Here is a 24,215-nt window from a genome sequence, read left to right as displayed (position 1 = left end):
TTGGGACATACCTTTTGTGTGTGAAGAATGATATTTGTATTAATTGAATGGCTGAATGTTTCCCCTTAGGGGGTAACCTCAGAGTTACTACAGGGGGCCCCCAAATCTTTGTGTCATAGGGTAATTTTTCCTATTCTAAGGAGAACTTTAGCCAAAAATAGCCGATCTACAAGATCTACAAGGCTATTTTTGGCAAAGAGAGGGGAAAAAAGAACAGTACAGAGTGAAAGGTCAAGTTTACTAAGTATTGACGGTTTAAGTGGTTAAATGTCTGAAAATACACATTAACATGAATCCAACATACACTGATGATGCTGTCAAACAAGTCTATGAAGCTATCTATGAAATCTGCAACACAATTTTATACAAAATATAGTGGGGGTCCCTGCTTCATCTCTCTCTCAGATAGGGGGTCCTTGGGCTCAAAAACGTTGAAGACCCCTGGTTTAGATGTCATGCAATATAAACCAAAATGCCCACTCCAAACTTAGTTGTAACAGCCGCTCTATGTACACAAAAGGGTTCCCGGTGAAACCTGACAGTGCTTTTCTCACTGCTATGGAATGTGGCCTTCTTTCAACACATGCGTGAAGCATGTGAAATTGAAGAACATGATATCTCCCATGATAGAAAATGATTAGGTCAGTCTGCTTTCTCTCGGATACCAGTAAGACAAGGAATTCCTGAAAGATAGCTGCATGTGACATAAAAAAAACACTGAGAGAAAAAACATACCAAGTTACATAATGGTCGCCTACAATGCTGAAGCAATTCAATTCCCTTTCCCTATCCAAGGACACTCAAAAATAAATAGTGTGCTGTTGAGAAAGGAAAAACCGATTGCCATGGAGACAATATTCTTGTTAGCATTGTCAACTTAAGGCTATTGAGGAACATCGTGCACGACTGCATGGCTAAAAGTCTTACAATTTGTTATTACGAATAGCTGGTCAGTCCAGATATTTTTCATCATGTTTCATTACTCTTAATATAGCATTTCAAGCGAGACAGTGATGACACAATACTAGTTAGTCTCTAGTCTGTCTTGAGTATTTACTCAAATGCATACACACAATGTACAATATGTGTCTTGCATATCACTGCATAGTATAGAAATTCAATAACAAAAGATATGGAAGTGCCAAATGTTTCAAGGCTTTTTAACCACTTCAATCCTATAGCATCCTTATTCTAGGCATGTCATAATAAGCAAACATTCTGCAAATATAGGCCACATTTTTTATTTATAAATAGAAGATCTTCAAACTCACAACAACGCGCCGCAACGCGAGGAGTTTGAAGATCGGCTATTTTCGGCAAAGAGTGGTGTAGAGGGAAAAAAGAATGGGACCACGTATAAAGCCTGTACACAGTATATAGGGTTTGAGTGGCTTTAATACACCACTGACTGTTACAGTGTTTTGCAGAAGTAAAACAAATAGATATAGGGCCTAAATAAAACAATCTTTTGGGTAACTTTATATTAAGGTACACATTCACCATGAACTAGTTGCTTATTAGCATGCATATTATTATAACATTGTCTCTTTTTTAGTCATTATAAAGCAATTATTAATGGTTTTTCTACAAGGTCATATTCTATCTAACTACCAGACACACAATTTTTTAAGTAGCCAAGGCATTGTGAGCTCGTAGATCGGCTGTTTTCACAATAGTTATCTGTGGAACCGAGTCAAAGAAAATGTAATGCCTCAACTCCTACAATTCCAAGTGCTTGTCAGGGTGAAGGGTCTGATTTGTGGACGGGTCCAAAACATATGACTATGGGTACCTATAGTCCTAGGACATAGAGGGGAGCATAGAAGGTCATGTTTACTCCGTATTACTGGGGCGACATCTAGTTTGTGTATCATTTCAAAAGTAATTAATAATACTTTTAATAATTTAATAATTTACTTAGTGTGATGAGGAAGCAACTTTAGTGTAGGGAATCTGTGTGGATGTACTGTAATTAGTCCAACTGCTAGTGAATTATGAGCAAGACCTCACTTTCGAATGAGGGGCATATTGTGGGTTAAAAAGACTAAGTTTTGCGTTTTGTTACATAAGAATAGACCACGTGTATTAAGAATTATTAACTCATAAGACCTGAGGTCGATTCTACGAATGCCTTCTAAATCAGTAGTTCTCAAACTTTCAATATTTTTCCAAAATGTTCAAAAATAGCAGATGTACAAGCTCACAGCGCGGCACGAAGTGACGCGCTGTGAGCTTGAATATCTGCTGTTTTTGAATATCCAACGCAAAAATCTAAAATGACACAGAGGCTTTCCCAGTTTTAATGGGTTAAGGGACTGACTGTTCTTGTGGTACTTCCACCTTATAAGGCCCAATACGGAGCAAAGCATGATCATAATGAATGTACTTACTTACTATCAATAAGCAGTGATTGGGTAATTGAGGGAAAACACTTAATTAATGGTCTAAGAATAGCGGCCCACTCCAGGCGCATTCCACTTATAGACTAATCCCGACAACCTTTTCTGTGTGTCACTGTCTATGGAAGCAGCTGTTTGACGTCATTCCAGTCGTGTCTCTGCTGTTCAGCTTAAAGCTGCACTATGCAACTTTCCTCTTCTACCCCGGATTTGAACCCGCATGGTTTCCTGCTTAAGTGCTAAATGTTTTACCATTGAGCTAATAGAGCCTGCCTGCTTGCTCAGGGGATAAATTGAATCTTGACCATCAGGTCAAAATTCTTGTCAGGTCCTGTGTCTAGGTGAGACAGGATATTTGACACGATCTAAATGTCTCGATAGAAGAGCAGGGAGACAAAATACAACCACCCCTATTGTATATGCTATATTGTATTAACATACTCTACCATACAGATTGGACAAAATTACATTTTATTCATTAAAAAGTTACATAGTGAGGCTTTAAGTTCAAATTCTCAAATTAAAACCTTTAGATAAGTCCACTTGGAGGACTGTTATCAATCCATTTATTAAGGATTGACAACCGAGCAGCATAGAGCAAAGCTCCCAATAGATGTCCTTTTGTTAATGTGATATTTATGTCTGCCCCTAGAACAGTGGGGGTCCCCACATGTCAGTGAAGTGGCAATTATATTACCTTTATATAAGGCCCAATACGGAGCAAAGCATTAATAGCATAGTTGTTAAGAATAGAAATGATTGTGCAGGGGTCCCCGCTGATCTAGCGTTCCAGGCGCATGCAGACTAATCCTGACAACCTTTGCAGCGTGTCACTCCACGTTTTTATTTTCCTCAGTATTTACAATTTTCAATACTTTTACTTCTACTCCACTACATCTCAGAGGATTTCACAATGTAGTGAACACATTGTGAACTTAGATCTGCTATTTTCAAAATATTTTGTATACATTTTGTGAAATGGAACATTCTGCACAATGAGTACTTTTACTTTTGGTACTTTAAGTACATTTTGATGCCGATACCTTTGTACTTTTACTCAAGTACATTTTGAATACGGGAATACTTGTAACAGAGTATATCTGCATTGCAGTATTGATACTTTTACTTAAGTAAAACATGCGAGTACTTCTTCCACCACTGTGTTTCTGGGCTCACAGACATTTTCTGTGAGATATCACATCCAATCAATTTCATTTTAATGTAGGGGCTCTAATAGAGCTCAGTTTCCCAGTACAATCACCATGGGTCCAGGCGGTGTTCTATTATTCATTGTCTATGGAAGCAGCTGTATGACATCATTCCAGTCGTGTCTCTGCTGTTTAGCTTAAAGCAGCACAATGTAACTTTCCTCTTCTACCTCGGATTTTAACCTGGTTTCCTGCTTGTGCTGAACATTTTACCATTGAGCCAATAGAGTTATCCCCTGCTTGCTCAGGGGATAAATTGAATCTTGACCATCAGGTCAAAATTCTTGTCAGATCCTGTGTCGAGGTGAGACATGAGCTTTGACACGATCTGAATGTATCGATAGCAGAGCAGGGAGACAAAATTACATTTTGTTCATTAAAAAGTTACATAGTGAGGCTTTAAGGAGAGACTTGTTCAAATTCACAAATTAAAACTGAGCTGTACAATATTATAGAAATAACATACCGTTATTTAACCGGGTGTAAACCTTGTATGTCCAAAATGTTCTTTTTTTATTCGTATTCTTTTTTAATTAAAATGGTGGAAATAGCAGATTTGCAAACTCCCAACGCAGAAGCGACATGTTTTGAGCTTGTAGATCTGCTATTTTCACCACTTAGAGTGTCATTCTTGTATGACGAAGTAGGGCATTAATTCACTGGAAAAGAAAACCCACAACAAGTTCAAATGTGGAGATATGAGGTTACTATCCGACAGAAACGGTATGTGAATTATATTTCACAAGGTGGATTTACCTTTAGATAAGCAGTGTAAAACCTGTGGAAATAAATAGTACACCAGAGTCACCCCATCCATCATTATTGCTCTAATAAAATAGGAACATTTTGTGTCCAGGGAACATTTTATTGAAAGAACAATGAATGTATTGTTTCTGGGTCACTTTGTTACCTCTGGATTGGATCATTGTTGCCCAAAATACTTTCTACGGTGTCAAAAGCTTATTGGTATCTCAAGACACTGCATTAAGCACTGACAATGGGTACTGTACTGCACTAGTTGGAACTGTTTGTTCAAATATCAAACGCCATAGATGACTGACATCACTGGCTGGCCACATGAAGTCTGAGATCCACTTGGGAGCCACCCCATTAATAGACCCCATCAGTGGTGGAAAAAGTACTCACATGTTTTACTTAAAGAGGTGGTGCCATGGTTTTGCACTTTTTCTGTTTTTCATGTGTCTATGAGGTTGATAGAACTTCATTAAGCCCCCTGGTGGTGTTTTTATGGTGTTTTATGTCTTCTCTGACTATTTTGAGTTTCTACCTGGAGGCTGAAACCTTGAGGGTCAAACGTGCCAATAGAAAAACAGCGCTTTAGTGACATAGTAAAAATATACCCTCCCCCTCATTATCATAACACAACAGGTGTGGGCATGAGGAGGAGGAGGGACTAGGACAGGTGGGTGGTGCTAAGGTGGTGGAGGAGGTGCTAAGGTGAGAACCAGGTATACTTAATGAACTGGAGGCGTGTCCACATAAAAACATAATTTGAACCATTTCTGTACACTTTTTTGAAAAAAAATCTTCCACCTAGTTTAACCATAATACCTGATGATCATGTTTTAGGGGGGGGGGAATCACTGAAAATCACGGCACCCCGTCTTTAAGTAAAAGTATCAATACTGCAATGTACAAATACTCTGTTACAAGTGAAAATGTACTTGTCGCATCACGACGCATTGTGAGCTTGTAGATCTGCTTTTTTCAAATGGCCAAAATGTATATATAGGGCTGAAGTGGTTAGTGTGTTTTGCGATAATAATCGAAGTCTAAAAGGTAACTAGTAACTAAAGTTTTCAAAGAATTGTAGTGGAGTAAAAGTACAATATTTGCTTCTGAGATGTAGTGGAGTAAAAGTACTGAAAACTGGAAATACCCCAGTAAAGTAAGAATATACCTAAAAATTGTACTTAAGTACAGGACCCCACCACTGGACCCCATCTTGTTTTCATTGAATCACTACAGCTCATGATGAATCAGTGTGTAGTAGAGTCACTCATTGACTAGAAATAATGTATTAAACAACGTCAGTATGTAAGGGACCACTAGTGACTCTTCAAATAGCAGTAAAGAGCCATTTAGGTGGTAATCATGTCATACCCTGAAGAACTCTGCGTCCTAAATTAAAATGTTGGCACTTTGGCTACCAGTGTGTGCGGACACATTATTGTCTCTTGAAGACTACTATTTAGATTACTCTGCCGTGAGCCTGCACCACTACAAGGACTTGTATCATGTCAAACACAAACATTACATCAAATGTAAAAAACATATTACCGAGATATTGAAAACATCACAGTACTCTGGCAGGATGAACTGACCAAACAAAAACACTTGAGGGCAGCAGAAACACACACTTTCAAGTGTGAGAGAAGGCTTTGTTATGTGGGCAGACTGGGCACAGATTGACAATGACAACTCACTAAAGGTGCAGATCTTACACTGCTATGTATTCCAGCAGAAATCTGATCACCTCTCCCCTGTGATGTCACAGCCATGCAGTAGTAGGCTGGTATTATTATCAGTTTTCCCCCACCCCCTTCTCCCCCCCCCCCCCTCCCAGACCATGCCAGCATGTCCCCCTGCAATGACATCACCCAGCCTTTGTTTGGAAACAAAGAATGTCCAGGAGTCTGTTTTCAGAAGAAATAAGACAGAGGAGGCGGCCTGAATGATGGGATATAAATTGATTGTTTGAATACAACTGAACCAACCTTTTGACTGAGGGTTTTCTTAAAGATGAATAGCAGCTGCAACAAGTGTACAGGCGAAACATAACCTATTTATTATAAACTTATTTGAACTATCAAACCGTTCCTGAAATGCTGACCCCTGCTCTTTTGTAATGTCACCTCCGCCTCCTTCCCTTGTTGCTAGATAATGTTATATGGTTTCTTTACTCTGCTCCATTGTGGTGTCTTTGTTGCGTCAAGGTGGAGCTGGTATTTCCTGAAAATCCTGCTTATTGAACCTGTCACAAGATCCACTGTTCCATTGAGTTAAGTCAACAAGGAATGCTTTTTCACTATGACTTATCTGTGTATATGTGTATCCATTCCTACATAATTTACACAGTTTATAATAATATACATTCATTTATGCACAAGATTCAAGATTGTTTTTGTTACACCTCATGTAACAAAAACAATCTCACAAGTGTAAATCCACATTGGTTTTGGTTTCTCAAAATTGTAGCAGCAATAGCAATAATTCCGAACAAGTAAAAGGTAAAAGATTGTACAGCACACTTTGAGGTGCTTTAAGGTGCTGTGTGCATGGGACCTACTTCTAAACAATATTGTACTATATAATTATACTATATTATATTTATGTGTGAATCATATGTTTATAAGCATATATTTACATGTAGGCCTACATGTTTGTACATTTATGCGTACAGTTTGCAATCTTCATTTGTAAAGTGTCAGGTGCCTGTGTGTGGGGGGTGCTGTGTGCAATAAACTGCTGACCCCAACCGATACTCTTGGGGGAGAAAAGAAAAAGTATTGAGGGCTTTGTATAATGTATAACAATGTGACATCACAAAGTGTGCCATTAGTGGCCATGAATAAGTAAAGGGCAACACATAGCAGAGATTGAACAATGAGGCAACTAAAACGGAAATGAGCGCTTTGAGGAATCCCTCTGGAATGTTTTTTCTATTCTTTTTTTTTTTTTTGCCATGGGATTTTGCATATCTTATTTATTGGCACTGCTATCATTATAGCAAGAGCTATGATCGACACAGCCTATTATTCGGTTAAAAGAATCTCATTGCTCAAAATGTGAACACACATTTGAATAGGATTCTAGGGACTCTCTGGGTTCCTTTAGGTTAGGGGGGTCTAAATTGACCCTTACAAGTCTGTAACTCTGACAGTGTACGAATGGAACCAAATGGACCTGGTTCCATTTGTATACTGTCAGAGTTAAGGGGAGACGTTTGAGAACCATTGTTCTACTGCATACTGTAACCTAAACCATGCCATCTGAAGAAACACCTGATACCATTGTTGTATTTTGTGTGTACTATAGTATCCATTCATCACTTTCTCCAGCCAACCCAGTCAGTCAATACACAATCACATCCTCCTTATTCATTTATCCATTTCATTTGTAACTCTGAGACTGTTGTACAAATGGAACCAAATTGATCCGTTTAATGTAAATAATGAACGCCCAACTGAACTGTGTGTACAGGCATTTAGTTCAGCAATGAATGGGTTAAATCTGACTCTGCAAGCACTGAGCTGCACCCCTCCCTCCCTCCCCCTCTCTCCCTCCCCCCTCCCCCTCTCTCCCTCCCCCTCTCTCCCTCCCTCCCCTTCTCTCTCCCTCCCTCTCCCTCTCCCTCCCTGTCGTTCCCGTTCCATTCCATTCTACTGGGTTTTTAGCAGTGTTGCCATGTCCCTATATTATAAGCGACTTTGGGCTTATTTTTTCTGTGAAGTTGCTTGTAAATATGGTGGTTGCTGTTTTTTGGGCTTGTTTCTAAAGTGTAGTTGCTTATTTAGGCTTGTTTCACAATTTTAAAAGGATCTTAGCCAGTGGTTCTCAAATATTGGGTCATGGACCCCCAAATTAATATTTGTCCCTAACCCCATCTGAAATTGTTTTGTGCCAGGGAGCTCCGTACCAGATTTGTGTTGTTAGAATGTTTAAAAAAATCTTCCAAATATTCCACATTTTATTTCAAGATTTTTTGAAAATAGCAGATCTACATTGTGAGCTTATATATATACATACAGTTTACTTTTAAGTGCTCATAATGGCCATAGTTGCTTCTTTTGGGCTTGTTTTCCTAGACCCGGTTGCTTATTTCCCTCACAGAATCTGGCAACAGTGTTTTTTAGGGGGTTGTGCCAATGATCCGCAGCCTGCCGGGGCCGTGCTGCTATGTTTTATCATATGCACACATGAAGCAACAAAGTTTCACGTCGGACGCCCCGGTAGCGAAAGAAGACGTCACCACGCAATACATGGGGAAACCTTTTCGATACATGTAGCAGCTCTCGGTAGATGCTTTGTTTTTATGATTCGAATATATTTCGAATATATATGTTTTTTTTCTCCCCTTTTTACATTCCATTCGAAACCCTCGGATTCGGAAGATGTCGACAGACAGGAGGCGTTCCTTCTTTTAACCCAAACTGATCCCAAGTTGGGACCTTTTATTTTGACGCGCGGATCAATGCCAGAGAGGTAAGGGTTTACAGCTGTTTTATTATGGTTTATGGTACAGTTCGTGTTTTTATTTTGAATTCTGATTGTTTTGTAGGATTAACTTATTTAAACTTAAAACATAGAAGCTATAGCTGAGTCACGGCTCTGCTCTGTTTTGCCTGGGCTCACCTCAGCCCGATCATCCCATGATTTGACGCAATGTGAGGAGGGATGGGGGCTCATCATGATGCGTCCCAGTTAAAGTCATATCTCCTCAAATAAAGTTGCATGAGGTGCCATCGGTGGCTCAGCATTAAAACACCGTTCATATCGGAAGGGGCTGAATACAAATCATTTAATGTACAAGTCTAGCACCTATAGGCCAATAAGTGGAACTTACATATTAGCTACATATGATAAGTGGTCAACTCAATTGCTTGACAATCACCTTAACCAGAGGATTGTGTTTAAAAGATTATCCACACACTGTCAAGTAACAATCTACTTTTACCATTCAGTCTCATTATGTAATATCTCATAACCTATATGTCATGTCAAGGTCATGGCTCCCATTCTTTCTTAATGAGATCATATTCTAATGTAAGGTGTGTGTTACACAACCAGTAGTTCAGCTCGAGAATGCTGAACTACTGTCTAATATGTCACTTACACTGTATGTTTTTTTTTTATTTGTATATCTGAATGAGACACTGCACTCAATTCAATGTTCAATTCAAAGGAGCTTTATTGGCATGAGAAAACATACGTTTACAAGCCAAAGCATAGTCCATGTCAAGGTGATATTTGTCCCACAAAGCTGTGAAGCTAAACATATGTCAGTGGAAGCATCCAAGTTGGATCAGAAATCCTGGCCTGAGGCGGAGATTTGTCCCACTCTTCCATCTTCTCATGTCAGTTTATCATTAACAAGTAGCCTATGAATTCAACCCTGCAACCCCCCCCCCAGCATCTGATCAATAAACCAATCAGTGCCGGGGATAGATTTTTTAATAAACAATGTTTTTTTTGTATTTCCTGACCATAGTGGGAATTCCAGGAATCCAGGGTCTTGGTAGACCACCACAAGGAGATACTAGTGCTGAGTGTTGGACAGAAACTTGTGTGGTGACCACTGACCACTTGAGATAGAGCCTGTACAGTTGTCAGCTGAGCCACAACACTGTCTGCTCCTTCCACTTGTCTATTTACAGTTTTATTACAGTACAGTTTGCTATCTTAATATTATATCAGAAGACGCGTTGGCTGCCTTAACCCATTAAGACCTGAGGCAGATTCTACAAATCAGCCTTCTAAATCAGTAGTTCTCACACTTTCAAGACACTTTACGAAGTGATGCGCTGTGAGCTTGTATATCTGCTATTTTTGAATAGCCAACGCAAAAATCTAAAGTGACATGTTTTTCCCCCCGGTTTTAATGCGTTAAACTCGATGTGGTCACCTTTTTACTTATATTGTACGTGTGGTAAGTGTGTATTATAGTGTGGTAAACTTTTATATTGTACTGATACAATTGGGCCTACAATTGGTTCCTTTTTTTTTTTACCATACTTTTTGAACAAGGTTTCGTCATTTGGTTACAAATGATCACTAGCAAACCATTTTAAAGAAGGCAGACTCCTACTTAATGCTAATCTTTTCCCACCATTTTGGAAACGCTAACTTAGGACAACACTTTCTCCTGAGCAAAGGGATTGATCCTGCATGTTCATGCATATAAACGATTTGTTAAACAGGTACCGTCGAGTTATGAGTGGAAAGTTTCCTGCGTTCATGATTCCCTGGCTTGACTAGGTAACAGAAAGCATTTCAAAGTCCAGGTTAATGCTCACTGCTGGATAGAATGTGACGTGGAAACTGTGTTGAATTAGTGAAAAAGAAAAAAAGGTAATATGATGTCAGCTGGTAGTAATTTCATAATGCTCAAGTGTATGCAGATATGCAATAGGTAACCAATTAAACCCTGTATACTTCATTGCCTGTGGTCCCCCAGGGGTCTATCCTTGGTCCCCTCATTTTCTCCCTCTACACCAAGCCGAAAATAGCTGATCTACAAGCTCACAACGCATCGCAACACAATGTAGATCTGCAGTTTTTTTTACCAAATGACCGCCCCAGCTGCTAGCTAGGGTTCATGTGGTTAAACTGATTAGTCAAGTGGAGTTTTGCTGGTCGTCTAATCATAGTCTGAGGTCATACTTCTGCTTTGGTGATGCAGTTAGGTCACTAAAGATGAGAAGGGGGGCTCCTCCCTTTTTGTAATAATATCTCTCAAAGGAGAAATGTTGGACAGATTTCTACGCTGGGAATTTGGCTTGTGGCTAATTTCTGCGATCACACCCATTCTCAAACTAATAATATTTGGGTTGCCATGAAACAAATCTGCTGTTCTGATATGGCATGGAGGAAAAGGCAGACAACATGGCTGGTGGTTATTGCTTACTTTGGGAGGATCCACCACCGAGATGAACTCATAGATTTCACAGTGCCAAGTTCACTTTGGTTAAAAAAAAAGTGAGCCCAGGTGTAGTGTTTCACATTAGTGGGGAGGTGCTGAGTGGTTCCCTCTGTCCCCCCACGCTCTGCTCCTGAATGGACAGAAGGGTGACAGTTGAGTTGTATTTACCCAGCATGTTTTACAGATAACATACCAAAGGTCTCGGTGGTACCTAGGAAGAGGCTCCGTGGTGTTTGTTTAGCAGGGTCAAAGTTCACTTACTGTAGTCCCTTGAAGGGTATATAAATAACAGGGTTCAGAATAGGGCTGGGCGATATGGAAATGTTTTTTGAATAATATGTTTACATTTATATATATTTTAAAACCCCCGTCCTCACACTCACTAGGAGTATATGGTCTGTGTGCTCTAACTGGCTAAGCCACGATTCACCCTGATATCACAATATGTTAGACCATATAACTTGATGTGTCAATATTGTGGCGATAACTGTTGGTGCTTTCACAAAATATTCATACAATACAATGATATAAAAGAATATCCTCAGTAATGCTCATATAATAACTAAGTGTGTAAAGGCAAATAATAGAACAGTTAGGTAAAGAACATTGCATTACTGTAATGCAGCCTTTAAAAACAGGAAAAGACAACAACTATGCCATTATACAATATTATGATATCCCAGATTATATCTAGCCTCATATCATAAATATCAATATAATATCGATATATTGCTCAGGCCTAGTTCAGAATGATACTGCCTGTGCATCTAACTGGTATAATGTTATTTTCCAGTAGGACTATACTCATGGACGTCACAGAAGTTTTCTAGAGGAGGACGACGTTGCTACTTGAATCCACCAAACTGATCGTCGAGCCTCTTCCCTTTCTAGGACAATACAGTAGGCTGGCCTGCTGTTCCAAGAACGTCTGTTACTGGTCCTGCTCCCACTGCCACCATGCAGACCTCATCGCTACGACGCCAGGTGAAGAACATGGTCAACAACTATACGGAGGCTGAGGTCAAGGTACGGGAGGCCACCTCCAACGACCCCTGGGGTCCGCCGAGCTCGCTTATGTCAGAGATCGCCGACCTGACCTTCAACGTGGTGGCCTTCACCGAGGTCATGGGCATGATCTGGAAGCGGCTGAACGACCACGGCAAAAACTGGCGCCACGTCTACAAGGCGCTGACCCTGTTGGACTACTTGATCAAGACGGGGTCCGAGCGCGTGGCCCAGCAATGTCGGGAGAACATCTACACCATCCAGACGCTGAGGGACTTCCAGTACACGGACCGGGACGGGCGCGACCAAGGCGTCAACGTGCGGGAGAAAGCGAAGCAGCTGGTCACTTTGATAAGGGACGAGGAAAGGTTGAAACAGGAGAGGACCCAGGCACTAAAGACCAAGGAGCGCATGTCGGGAGCCGGATCCACCATGCCCCCTCCGTACCCAGGGCGTCGCACCAGCCAGCCCACAATGGCTGCCCTCTATGGGGACGAGTTCAGCCGGTCTAGAGGGTCTCCATCCTCCTTCCACTGTGAGTAATACAACAGCCGTTACTTGGGAACGTTCATACGGTACTGTATGTATGCGCTATGCACTAGTTATAATTGTGGCGTTCAAATTGTGTGTCAATTTAACTCTCAGAGCGTACAAACAAACCCACAAGGGTCCCACTTTTAGACTCTTGCCAGTTAAATTGACAGGATTCCTGAGTACAGTGTAGAAGAACTCAACACTTGAAGGAATGACAGAAATGACAGAAACCAAGCAATCTGGCGTCCTAATTTTCTGTAGGTACTGCAAGTGGTTAAGTGAAAAAATACCTGTTTACATGATTAAAACATAGCCTCCTAGCCTTCTTCAGGGACGTTCACTTATACCATTCTTCAACATTATTGGACAAAGCATGTTTCCATTCCTTCTGTGGTTCATAGAGTATCATTAGACCTACCCGTGCAGAGTAAGAATGTCTCTTTCAGTACACGGCCTCATCACCTGAGAGGAATGTACTGTAATCAGATTTAACAGCATTCAAGCTTTGAATTCATCACTTGTTCTTTTGGTATTTGAGAATGTTTCATGATGAAGAAGAACTGCATGAACTCTTTTGTGTTTTTCTGACACTCACTTTTCAAGAGCTTACGCAACCAGTAGGAATTTATTCTCATATCTGTGTGGCGTAGGCCCTGTTTGAACAACAAAATTTACTTATTGCCATGTGGTTTTTTATATGAAACAGAAAGTGTTTACCGTGCAGCAGTAAAAATAGCTGTATACTTCTGCTCTCTGGTGGTTTCACGTACAGGCAGCAGCAGCAGCCAGCTGACAAACGTCAGCCCCAGTTCCCATTGAAGCAGGTGCTATTGTCCTTTTCAGCAGCTGGACACCAGGACCTCGGAATAAAGTCCCCAATGATTTGCTCCTCCTTATTGTCCTTCCGGGGTGTACACAGAAAGTGTTTGTTAGTTGCTGTCCTGGTGGTGGGACACGGAGGGCATTCCACTCATTCCCCTGCTTATCGTCCCGTCAGCTAAACTCGAATGACAATGGTGGGGAGGCCCTTTTTTTTCTGCCTGTCACACAGCTCACGTGAAAACCATGAGTGGCCGCCCACCATGGTCGCACTGGTTGTACAAGTACTGTTGTGCTGCAGCTGTGGCGTAATTTATACCGTACTCTGGTCGACCCAAAAAAAAGAGGAAGATTCTCATAGAAATGATTGTCTGGCGGTTTACATATCCTATGCTAGTTGGAAGACTTTTCTTGGCATGGTGTGGAGAAATGTTCAGTAGCTTTTCTATTTTGCTATCTCTTAGTGGTTAATTGAATAGGATTTGTTTTTCTCCTATCATCTGACAACAGCAACAGCATTGAAGTGCACTGGGAATACATTGGGCCAGCTGTCAGAAGCATTTTTAAAAGCAGTGAGATCAGCGTGTATTGCTGCGCTAATGTACCACGATGTCATGCTAATTTAGAATTTATGTGTGGCTGTGCAGAGGATGTAGAGTGCGCTTTGTTTTGAACCACTTTAACCCTGGCGTCCCAATTTTTGGGACGTCATTATAGGCAAACATTCTAAAATTAACTGAAAAGAACATTTAAAAAAACATTTCCAAAATAGCCAATCTACGAGGCTATTTTCGAAATAATTTAGAAAATGTTTGTGGTTAAATGGTTAAGTGGTTAACAGTCGGTCGTCAGTATTTGGGCTGTGGTTTCAGAAAAGCGCCAGTCACTTGTCTCACCCACATGTTATAGGCCTACTTATGGTCTCTGTGGCCTGCTTTGAGCTTCCCAGAGTTTCATGGTGGGCAGAGAGTGAGACGTCACGTGCCCATAGATAATATCAGACTCTCTTTCACCACCGACTCTTCTAAAATCCCATCCCAGTTGCTGTTTCGGTCCAGAGAATTTTCCACTTGATTTAAGTTCCGCACATAGTTTTTGCTCCCCCCCACCCCCCTAGTTCTCTGGTTCAGTGTTACCGGTAGCAGGAAAAGAGCATCTCGGGAAACCGAAAGGAAATCTGATAGGTCCACCTGCCTGGAATGCATTATAGCAAATGTTGTATGCTCACTTTGAGTGTTTGTTTTCACCAACATTTTTGTGTCAAAGTCGTGTTCAGTGAATTTTCATTGCTGGATAACCATTCAGATTCCACTCTCTCTAGAATTTCAACTTGTAATTAAAATCACTTGGTCTAAATGCCAGGTTGGCAGGCTTCCCAGCAGGCAGCACAAGAAGCTGCGGCTGTTCCCTTGAAACAGTTGAGTCTGTGTTTGTTCCCACAAACACTAGTCTACAGCACCTCAATATTGACTTTTATCACAACAAATGTAATGTAGGTTTCAAATTACTTGAAAATTGGTGTCTGTGCATACAGTATGCGCTGTTTTGTCTGCGTGTGCAAAGTGCAAGAAGTTATGCTAGGCACAGGGCTGTTTGTAAGTATTACATTATGCTTTAGTGCACAGTAGCTCTGCTTCTTAACCACTTAAAGCGTATTTACTTTGTTTGTCAAATAGCGAAAATAGCAGATCTACGAGTTCACAACATGTTGCAACACATGGCACGTTGTGAGCTTGTAGATTTGCTATTTTCACAGGTTTGCTTTGCTCATTTTCACCAAATGTTCACCTACAGTATTATGCCCAGAATAGGGACACTAGGGTTCATGTGGACTCATTCAGTGCCACATGACGTCTAAGACGTCATGGCCTGTAGCGCCCTGAGCGCCACATGACGTCTAAGACGTGTTCAGAACCCAAGATATGATGATTTGAAGATTTGCTGCTCCATTCACTTCTTGTTTAACTTCTTACTGAAAAAGGCTGTATCTCGGCTCCTAAGCACTTTTTTTTTACAATGAATTTTGGCTGTGGCACTCAGAACCAAACTTCCATAAATAAGAATGGCACTGAAAGAGTTAGTTAATCACTTCTGGCTCATTTTGAGAAAGGAGAGTGAAGGCAGTGCTACTGCATGCATACTGCTGGTGGCCTTGTGCGGGTTCCAGCCAGTCAGCCTGTGGCTGAAGGTTTGATGGGGTGCTGATGGACAGAGTGGGTGGAGGTCAGGAGGTTGGCAGCATCTAATCATCAGCGAGCATTCCAGCCCAGGCGGGGGACATTGAGGGGCAACGCAGTGGAAGTGATTGGGTTCAGAGACCCGACTGTGCCAACGTGTGGCCTGCTGCACTTTTTTAGCCCCATTAGCCCTGACCCACAGCCTGGCACCCAGACTGGTACCTCGCCAGTTTACCCCCACCCCCACAATCTGGACATTAGTCCTCCTGGAGCCCACCCCAAAGGATGTGGGGGTAATAATATGGGCCCCGCTCCAACCCCCTTCTCCTCTCTCTCTCTCTCCCTTCACCACCCCAATTCCTCACACAGGCACACCATTGTTCGGTTGCAGGCACAGTTAGACAGGCCGTGGTAAGCGATGCCAGCACAGGCCCTGAGACAACAGAATTAACATGCAAAACCAGTGGCAGCTCTTTCTTATGCCTTGATCAAAAAGAAACAAGTCCAAACCAAACTGTTTGTCCCCCCCCCCCAACAACTTCCATCTGTCAGTGCTTCTCTCAACACCGCTCTCCTGTCCTGTTCCTCTGTCATTCAGCCTCGTCTTCTTCCCCTCGTACAGCTCCAGACTTGGAGCAGGCTCGGCCCCAGACCAGCGGCGAGGAGGAACTACAACTACAGCTGGCCTTGGCCATGAGCCGTGAAGAGACTGAGAAGGTTGTTGTTAAGGTACCTATCCTCGTCATAACACACATGGACACACACACAGGCACATCACACACAAGCAAACACAGTGACCAGACACTAAGCACAAACCTCTGATCCTTACTGCGCAGGGACCTTACAGTCTGTAAGAGGCCCTTTAGTCCTGCTGACTGTGCAGGAATGCTGTAAACAGTATCCCCTATGGAGGTGGAGCATCCCTCTGTACTCCTCTCCTCTAAGGGGCCTCCATTTCCCTGAACCCTAAACAGAAAGCACCATCATCTCCTCTGTCTCTCCGATGTGGTCAGTAATGGAGCTTTGGCCAATCGGTGCGAGCGATGCGGAGGAATTAATGAGAGGCCAGGGCAGGATATGTGCATTGATCCACTGCCAGCCCTGGTGTCTCCAGCAAGGGCAGACACTGTCCTCTGCACAGATTTTGTGTTAAGGGAATATTGGTGCATGACATTTCCCACGTTTCCATTGTAATCAAAGCCAATCATCAGATTTATCTTATGTCATGAAATTGAGTTATACTCTTTCTCTGTTCTAATCACTTTGAACCGGCGAATGAATACATTGATTAATTGTGTTGTATGTCTTTAAGTCATAAGATCATCTAATCAGGCGTTTTAAAGTCAAAGATGATTTTACCTTTTACCCACTTGAACCTAGCCGCCGCCGCCTACTCTCCCGGTGGATATTGATGAGCAGACCCAGCTCCAGATCGCTATGAGCCTCAGCAAGGAGGAGGCCCAGAAGGTACACGGATGCCTGAGCCCATGGGGATGTCCCCTGCCTTGCACCCACTGACCTGTAGCACATCTCCTGTTGCTCGACCTCAAGGCTCAGTTGTTAATTTCCTTCAGAGAAACTGCTGCATGTACTAGTACTCACTCTCTCTCCAGCAGATTTGATCTGATCTGTGGCCTCCCTCACCCCTGAACAGCAAAGTGGCACGTGTCTTTCCTCTCTAATAATTAGAGACTAATTGGGATACGGTTACGTCCTTCTGTTCCACTAACCAATAGCACTCTTACTGTATCCTGTCTTAGACCAATCATTTGCAAGCCCAACCGTAGCCTATCTGACCTCTTCTAGTGTGATGGCCGAACCATTCTGTCAGGGAAGGGCAAAGGGACCGACCCCTTTGCTCTTATTGGTTGGGTGGGGAAATCTAGTGTGGCTTGCATGGGATATATATTGTATGGTTATTAAAGTAGGGGATGTGACTTAAAGTGATATGTTTTTGTTAAAATAACACTTTTTTTGTTTGTTAAAAAGTTAAATCTCTATATTATATATGGTAAACATTGCCTATAGAATTTATTATTATTATTATTTCAGTAACAGGGGTCTCCCCATCTCTCCAGCTGTTTAGCAAATAGAAAATATATTTTCAGGTCGGGATACCAATTTTATGCAGTCAGGAGAGAGAACCCCACAAAAATAATTTATTAGTGTCAATTTTATATGTTCCAATTCCTGTTCCATGTCTTCTCATTTCTTCGTTTCACCACTTCCAATTTAACTTATTTATCATGGGTGCGTTCGGAAATACAGCACTGAGCGCACTGGCCAATACAAACCAATATGTTCCGGTGCGCAATTTCCGAATGCACCCCATGTGTCCTGTACTCCTGATTGGATAAAATTGGTATCACAACCTGAAAATATGGAACTATGGCAATGATTTCTGAATATAGAGCAATTTAAAATGTATTTTAACCAAAATATATCACTTTAAGCCCCTTAAGCTCAATGTTGATGGTTTGCAATTTCCTTCACTGATCAATGTCCTTACAGCCGCCGGTGCAACGCCCCGCTGAAATGGATGAGGAGGTTCAGCTCCAGATGGCCCTGAGCCTCAGCAAGGAAGAGCACCAACAGGTAACGTCGCACCCTGGGTTCAATGAAGGTTGTAATGCCTGATTTATACTTGGTTGTGCAAATTGGTTGTGAAAATAGCTGATCTACAAGTTCACAACGTGTTGCAGCGCAACGTGTTGTGACCTTGTAGATCTGCTCTTTTCTTTTCGTTGCATGGCACCACACCACACCAGCACACAACTACAGTAAGCATAAATCAGCCATAAAGGTAGTTCTCCACCAAACAGACTACGACAGATTACTACAGACAGACTGGCACTTGAATGAAGTCGGGAGATCAGTCGGTTGGACGGTGTGAAAAAAGAGAAAGAGCCGACACCGACAGACGGTTACTATGGTGCTAAAAATAGCCTATGGCTTGATGTCTTTTTTTAACAACAAGCCTGCTGCTATCCATCGGTCGGCTTTTGACGCTTCCCTACAAGTTCCGACCCGACGTGACAGTGTACCCACCGCCCATTCAACAGCAGATTTTCGGCAACAGACGCTTTAGAACATTTACCGCTGCCAATGTCGGTGCGGTGGAGAGCTACCTTAAAGGAGAATTTCGGACTAGCCTTTTCTTAGCTTTAACTGATGTTATTATATCCGTGGTACAGTAGAAAATGTTCATAACTCCATCCCGAGTCCTCCGCAGCTAAAAACGTGAAAGATGGTCCTTGCACTAAATCGCATATTTTTATTGCTTGAAATTCTTTGTTTGTGTTAGATGCGCCCCTCCAGAAGTCTTGCAAGACCTCCTTTAAGGGGAGCGGGTATACTCCTTTTTGAGCCTGCCGCAATCTGTCCATTTATGACATTTGATTCTAGTAGGCGACATTCCTCAAAGCCTCCTGTTTATGTTTTTAATTGCTCTCCTAGTCTGATCATCTTTCCATTTACATTTTCTCTCTTCAAGAATCTTGGTATCTCTGTTTTTTCTTTTTCTTTTTTGTTATCTCTGGCATCGCCCCTCACTCTCTCTCACCTCTCCTCCCCTTTGCATTTCTCCATCTCACTCTGCCAGCGTACCACAATAGAGCAGCTCAGTAAGAGACCCATGTGTTTGGCTGTTCCATCCCTGTTTGGCCAGGGAATGCCCTGGTTCCCTCACTCTGCACACATTCAATCTCTTGGTCTGGTGTTGGGGTGGGACCAGCTTTTGTGCATGTGCCCTCTCCCTGACTCATAAATATAATGTTTATGACAACCTGCCCAAAAGTACTGTCATGCCCACTGGCGTCCATGTGTCTGTGTCCATTGCCAGGAGCAACAGAGTCGCCAGGGACACGAGTCTTCGCTCCAAAAAGCCCTTGACGAGAGCAGACGAGAGATGGAGACCAAAGGCATTGGGGTATGTTCTTTTAACCAGCAGACTCTTTCATGCATTTTCTTCAGCATTTTATGGGGAATATCAACTTTTAAAAAACACATATTCTTGTTCCTGTGGTCAGACTGCCTTCATGGACCTGGTAGATGTTTTTGCAGTACCCGCAGAAGCTCCCCGCAGTGACAACCCCTGGGACATGTCCGGGAGCGACGTCCGGCCTCAGGCTTCTGCTCACTTGGCCGGCTCAGACCCCTGGGACTCGCTTGGTGAGCCATGAGCTAACTAACTACAGTATGCCCGGCCCGGCCCGCAGCATATTGACCTCACTGTACTGAATCATTGATGACAGGCCCATATGGAGTCTCCATATGGGCCTGTGATCACCAGTCATACTGTATGTCAATACGATTGCACAATGCATTTTGTATTGGTTATTCATTAACACAAGTACCTACTACACACATGCGTTGTAAAAGCACATTCATTGTTGCATTCCTTAAGTCATTAAATCCGGGAAAGCATCTGTGTCATTTTAGATTTTTGCGTTGGCTTTCGAAAAATATCAGCTATACTTCGTGCCGCGCTTTGAGCTTGTACAGCTGATATTTTTTTAAATGTTTTGAAAAATCTTGAGTGTGAGAACTACTGATTTAGAAGGCATTTGTAGAATTGGCCTCAGGTCTCAGTGGGTTAAATGCAAATGTATGGAATGTAATTCACCGCACTGTTATCAAAGGAGAAGGCCACTCCACACACCACAAAGCTAGAGTCATCCTGGATGGCACCGCCCATCTCTAGCAGCCCTGCCCCACCATGGGAGAGAACACAGTCTCCACCCCACCTGTGGGATTCCCCACGGAACAATGTACCTAAAGCCCAACGCCACACACACTGCATGCAGTGCGTGTCTGTTGCGGAAAAGCTTGCTTTTCCTTTCGAAGCTCGCATCTGCAGCATGGCTCCGTGATGCGTGTGATGCGGTCTAGAATCTAGATGACATGGCAATTTCAAGTTTCCGCATGGAGCCTATTTGTTTCTCATGGAAAGCAGCAAAATAGACAATGTCAAATTGTCATATAGTCATCATGTCAGCATTATTTAAATATTTTTAATTACATAATTTCTCTCATTTCAATGCCCATATTATCAACAGAATATGTCATAGACAAGCGAAAGAAACATCTTAATGATTATTTTCCGTTGCTGATTAGCTCATTCGCTTATTATAATACTAACTAGAAAGTATAATAAAACTATTATGGATGGGTAAGGCAAAGCAAGGCAAGTTTATTGGTTTAGCACATTTTAATGCTATACACACACACACACAAAAAAAATTAAGACAAAATGCATTATAAAATGTCATTTGAATATGATTAAAATAGTTAAGAGAATAGAAGACAAGAACAAGCTAAAATACAAGAATAAAGTTACAGTGCAGCACAAGATAAAACCTCAAATCAAAAGCCTCAATGAAAGGCATTGGCCAACAGAAAAGTCTTCGGGCTATGATTTCAGTAGCTTACACCCATATTTGTGTAAGCTCCATCTCTGCCCTTGGTGACCACAGAAAAGGCAATGTTTTGATGGCACTTGCGGTCAAGTTCATCCTGGACTAGCCTCCTCCCATGCATTTACAGTATACATAACATAACTGCAGGAGTATTGCTGTATAGTATGATAAACCTGTTCCTTTGTTTGTGCATGTCAGAAATAGCTTTTATCATGTGGAGTAGGCCTAAACAGCACAGCTTATCTGACCGTTTTATCGCTCTCTGCTTACCGTATCTGAATGAATCGACATTCTGATTTATTTAATTAAAAATGAATGACATTGGCTCAGGTAACTGCAGCTGACAAGGCACACATTGGATTCAGAAAGAGTTTTGGGTTACAGTGTGCAGCCGATAATGTAAATTACTTTAATTACATAAGTTTACAGTCCTATTTATTTATTAGTATTTTTAATATTATTATTATTATATATTTTTGGGGGCTTCTCTCCCTTTATTTTGGATAGTACAGTGTAGAATGGCAGGAAACAGGGAGAGAGACGGGGAGTGACACAAAGCAAAGGTCATGACGTCGTGCTCGGGAATCGAACCCGCGGCTCGCTATCAGGCTGCATGAGAGCCTATATGTGATACGCGCCTTAACCACTAGGCCATCGGCGGCGAGGTTATGGTTATGGGATCAATTTAAACTAATCTACAAGATTTCATGGCCATCTAGTTTAGTTATCGATGGCCCACTCAAGTGTGTATTTATACAACCACACAATACATTGTTCCCTTTTCAGCATTTTTTCTAAACTAAATAAAAATTAAATCAAAGGAACCATGTTAATAATAATTAGCAGCCCACGCTGTTCTGTGCAGACACATGCGAGACGCCACGCCGAGGTGATGCTTCCAGTGTGTTTCGGGCCCAAGCATGTACTCTGGTGTACTTAGAAATGACAGTTAACGGATTACATGTTGATTAGATAATAACACAGCATTGTGTCTTGGCATGTCTTCGCAGCTGCTTCGGGGGTAGATCCATTCTCTGCCCCAAGAGAAAGAGCTGCACCTCTGGGTGCTGCTAGGGCACCTTCTCCCCGAGCCGGGAGCCCCTCAGGTGAATACATGTTTCTGTCCATCTTAACCACGTTAACCCTGTTGTCCCTATTTTGGGCATGTCATTATAGGTGAATATTTTCTAGTTTCAAAAATATAAATTTATTTTCTTCCCTAAATGATCAGAAATAGCGAAAATAGCTGATCTACGTGCTTGTATTCTATTTTTGCCATTCGTCGTACGGCAGAGTATGTAGGGTTTTTGAGCCTAATGAGGTTCCGTGACTCCCACATACATTGGACTTCTTCTGACCTCTCTTCTCCAACTGTTAGATGGGGATCTGTTCGATGAAGCCATGGATGGAGGGCACATGAATGGGAATTGGAGGGGCGGTGGCAGCCCTGAGCTCTTCGACCTGTCTCGTCTTGGGGAGAGCCTGGCCGCCCCCAGCCCTCGTTCCTGTCGGACCCCTGAGGCCTTCCTGGGGCCCACAGCAGCCAACCTGGTCAATCTGGACACACTGATCCCTGCCAACTCTCCAGCTAAGAACAAGAACCCTTTTCTTCTATCATCAGGTAGGCCCATCCTTCAAATCCCAAAACATGGTGTGGCAGCCTAAATGTTAAAGCAGACCTGATAATCTCTTCTTCTTTCTCTTCAGGTCTGAGTGCTCCTTCAGCCACCAATCCATTCCAAACCGAACAGCCCAAACTGACTCTAAATCAGATGTCCATCAGCTCCAGTTCTCCTGTGCCCCCTGCCACGTCTCTTCCGTACAGTGCATCCCTACCACTGCCAGTGAGCCACCAGCCCGCCAGTCTCCCCATGTCCCTCACCCACCCGACCCAGCCTGGTCTGGACATGCCAGGGGCCCTCCCTCACCCGCTGCTGCCCCTCTCTTCGGCTAGCACTCTGGGATCACAGGTTGATCAGCACAGTCAAAACCCTTTCCTATGAGGAAAAAAAACTGAACTGGACCTTATCTCATCACAGTGTGTATAGAGGGAGAGGGGAGGGGAGGGGGGGAGGCAACAGGTTATACGTACTCTTGAAATATCAGTCTAGCCTCAGACAGAACTGGAAAGCCCCAGGACTCAAACTGAAAACCTTGTTCTTAGTTTTTATATCTTGGCTCTAATACTGTAACCCTTAGAGTGCTGCAAGTTGCCTCTGCTCTGTAACAGCCTGCCTGGTTCCTCACTTTTGACGGAGGATGAAAGAGATTGTGCTTTTTGTATCAGACAAGGTTAGTGTCAACGTAGGAAGGAACTCCTCAAGGCCACAGCCTTATGTCAAGTAAATCCAGACACAAACCTATGTATGCCCGCAGTCTGATATTTTGATGCCGTACCATACTTTGCCATAATTACCGGACACGTATACAGGTTACTGCTTTTCAACTTCACGCCACCCGCCCTACTCCGCTGCTTTATATGGCTGGCTTAGCACCGTTGCTCTTGATCTAGCACTGATTGTTGAATGCCAGATATGCCCGCTGCCTCAGTTAGTCCACAATGCTCTTGAGATAGGCTGTTCTCTGCTGCTTGCACTGGTCCTCTCACACATTATGGCCCCGGGGAGAGGGTTTTTGATCTACCAACCAGCCCATCCAGTTAAGTTTGCTTTACTGAACGAAAGAGTTCTCTTGAAGTGAGCTACTATTGGATCGGTACATATTGAGGAAAGGGTATGGCTTAATTACATTGTAGTGGAATGATTTACTGGGGTTAACTGAATGAAATATTACATGTTTTTATGTGATGATTGCTTCAAAATTCACTAATGAGCAAGGTAACAGTTGAAAATGTAGGAAATAATGGTTTTTCTTTGCTCGTTGCTTGTGAAACACTGATTTTTATGAAATACAAGGTTAGACTTAAACACAACTGCACTTGCTATTCTTCAGTTATTTTTTAATTTGTTTATCTTTTCATGAACTGCATTCAC

The 24,215-nt window shown here is 42.3% G+C and overlaps 1 protein-coding gene across 2 annotated transcripts; it reads left to right on the top strand.

Annotated features, from left to right (window-relative positions):
- Nucleotides 1–8,519: 8,519 nt before the first annotated feature.
- Nucleotides 8,520–24,159, top strand: epn3a (epsin 3a). 2 transcript variants are annotated; one of them, XM_080448010.1, is made up of 10 exons: nucleotides 8,520–8,833; nucleotides 12,067–12,810; nucleotides 16,428–16,534; nucleotides 17,186–17,272; nucleotides 18,317–18,400; nucleotides 19,647–19,733; nucleotides 19,834–19,975; nucleotides 22,233–22,328; nucleotides 22,601–22,843; nucleotides 22,930–24,159. In XM_080448010.1, the coding sequence occupies exons 2-10, from the start codon at nucleotides 12,228–12,230 to the stop codon at nucleotides 23,223–23,225; spliced, it is 1,725 nt and encodes a 574-aa protein (XP_080304136.1). In that variant the 5' UTR covers nucleotides 8,520–8,833; nucleotides 12,067–12,227; the 3' UTR covers nucleotides 23,226–24,159. The 2 variants fall into 2 exon arrangements, with proteins under 2 accessions (XP_080304136.1, XP_080304135.1); XM_080448009.1 differs by having other exon boundaries at nucleotides 12,064–12,810.
- The last annotated feature ends 56 nt before the right edge of the window (nucleotides 24,160–24,215 follow it).

This window comes from Gymnoscopelus braueri (genome assembly GCF_963280865.1).
Source record: "Gymnoscopelus braueri genome assembly, chromosome: 13".
NCBI classification, from domain to species: Eukaryota; Metazoa; Chordata; class Actinopteri; order Myctophiformes; family Myctophidae; genus Gymnoscopelus; species Gymnoscopelus braueri.
Note: the sequence above shows the minus strand (reverse complement) of the source record. Positions and strands in the feature narration are given on the sequence as shown.

Coding starts and splice junctions, on each gene's coding strand:
- epn3a (XM_080448010.1), top strand. CDS start 12,228: ATGCAGACCTCATCGCTACGACGCCAGGTGAAGAACATGGTCAACAAC. Junction 19,976..22,232: donor AGACCCCTGGGACTCGCTTG/GTGAGCCATGAG, acceptor ATGTCTTCGCAG/CTGCTTCGGGGGTAGATCCA. Junction 22,329..22,600: donor CCGAGCCGGGAGCCCCTCAG/GTGAATACATGT, acceptor TCCAACTGTTAG/ATGGGGATCTGTTCGATGAA.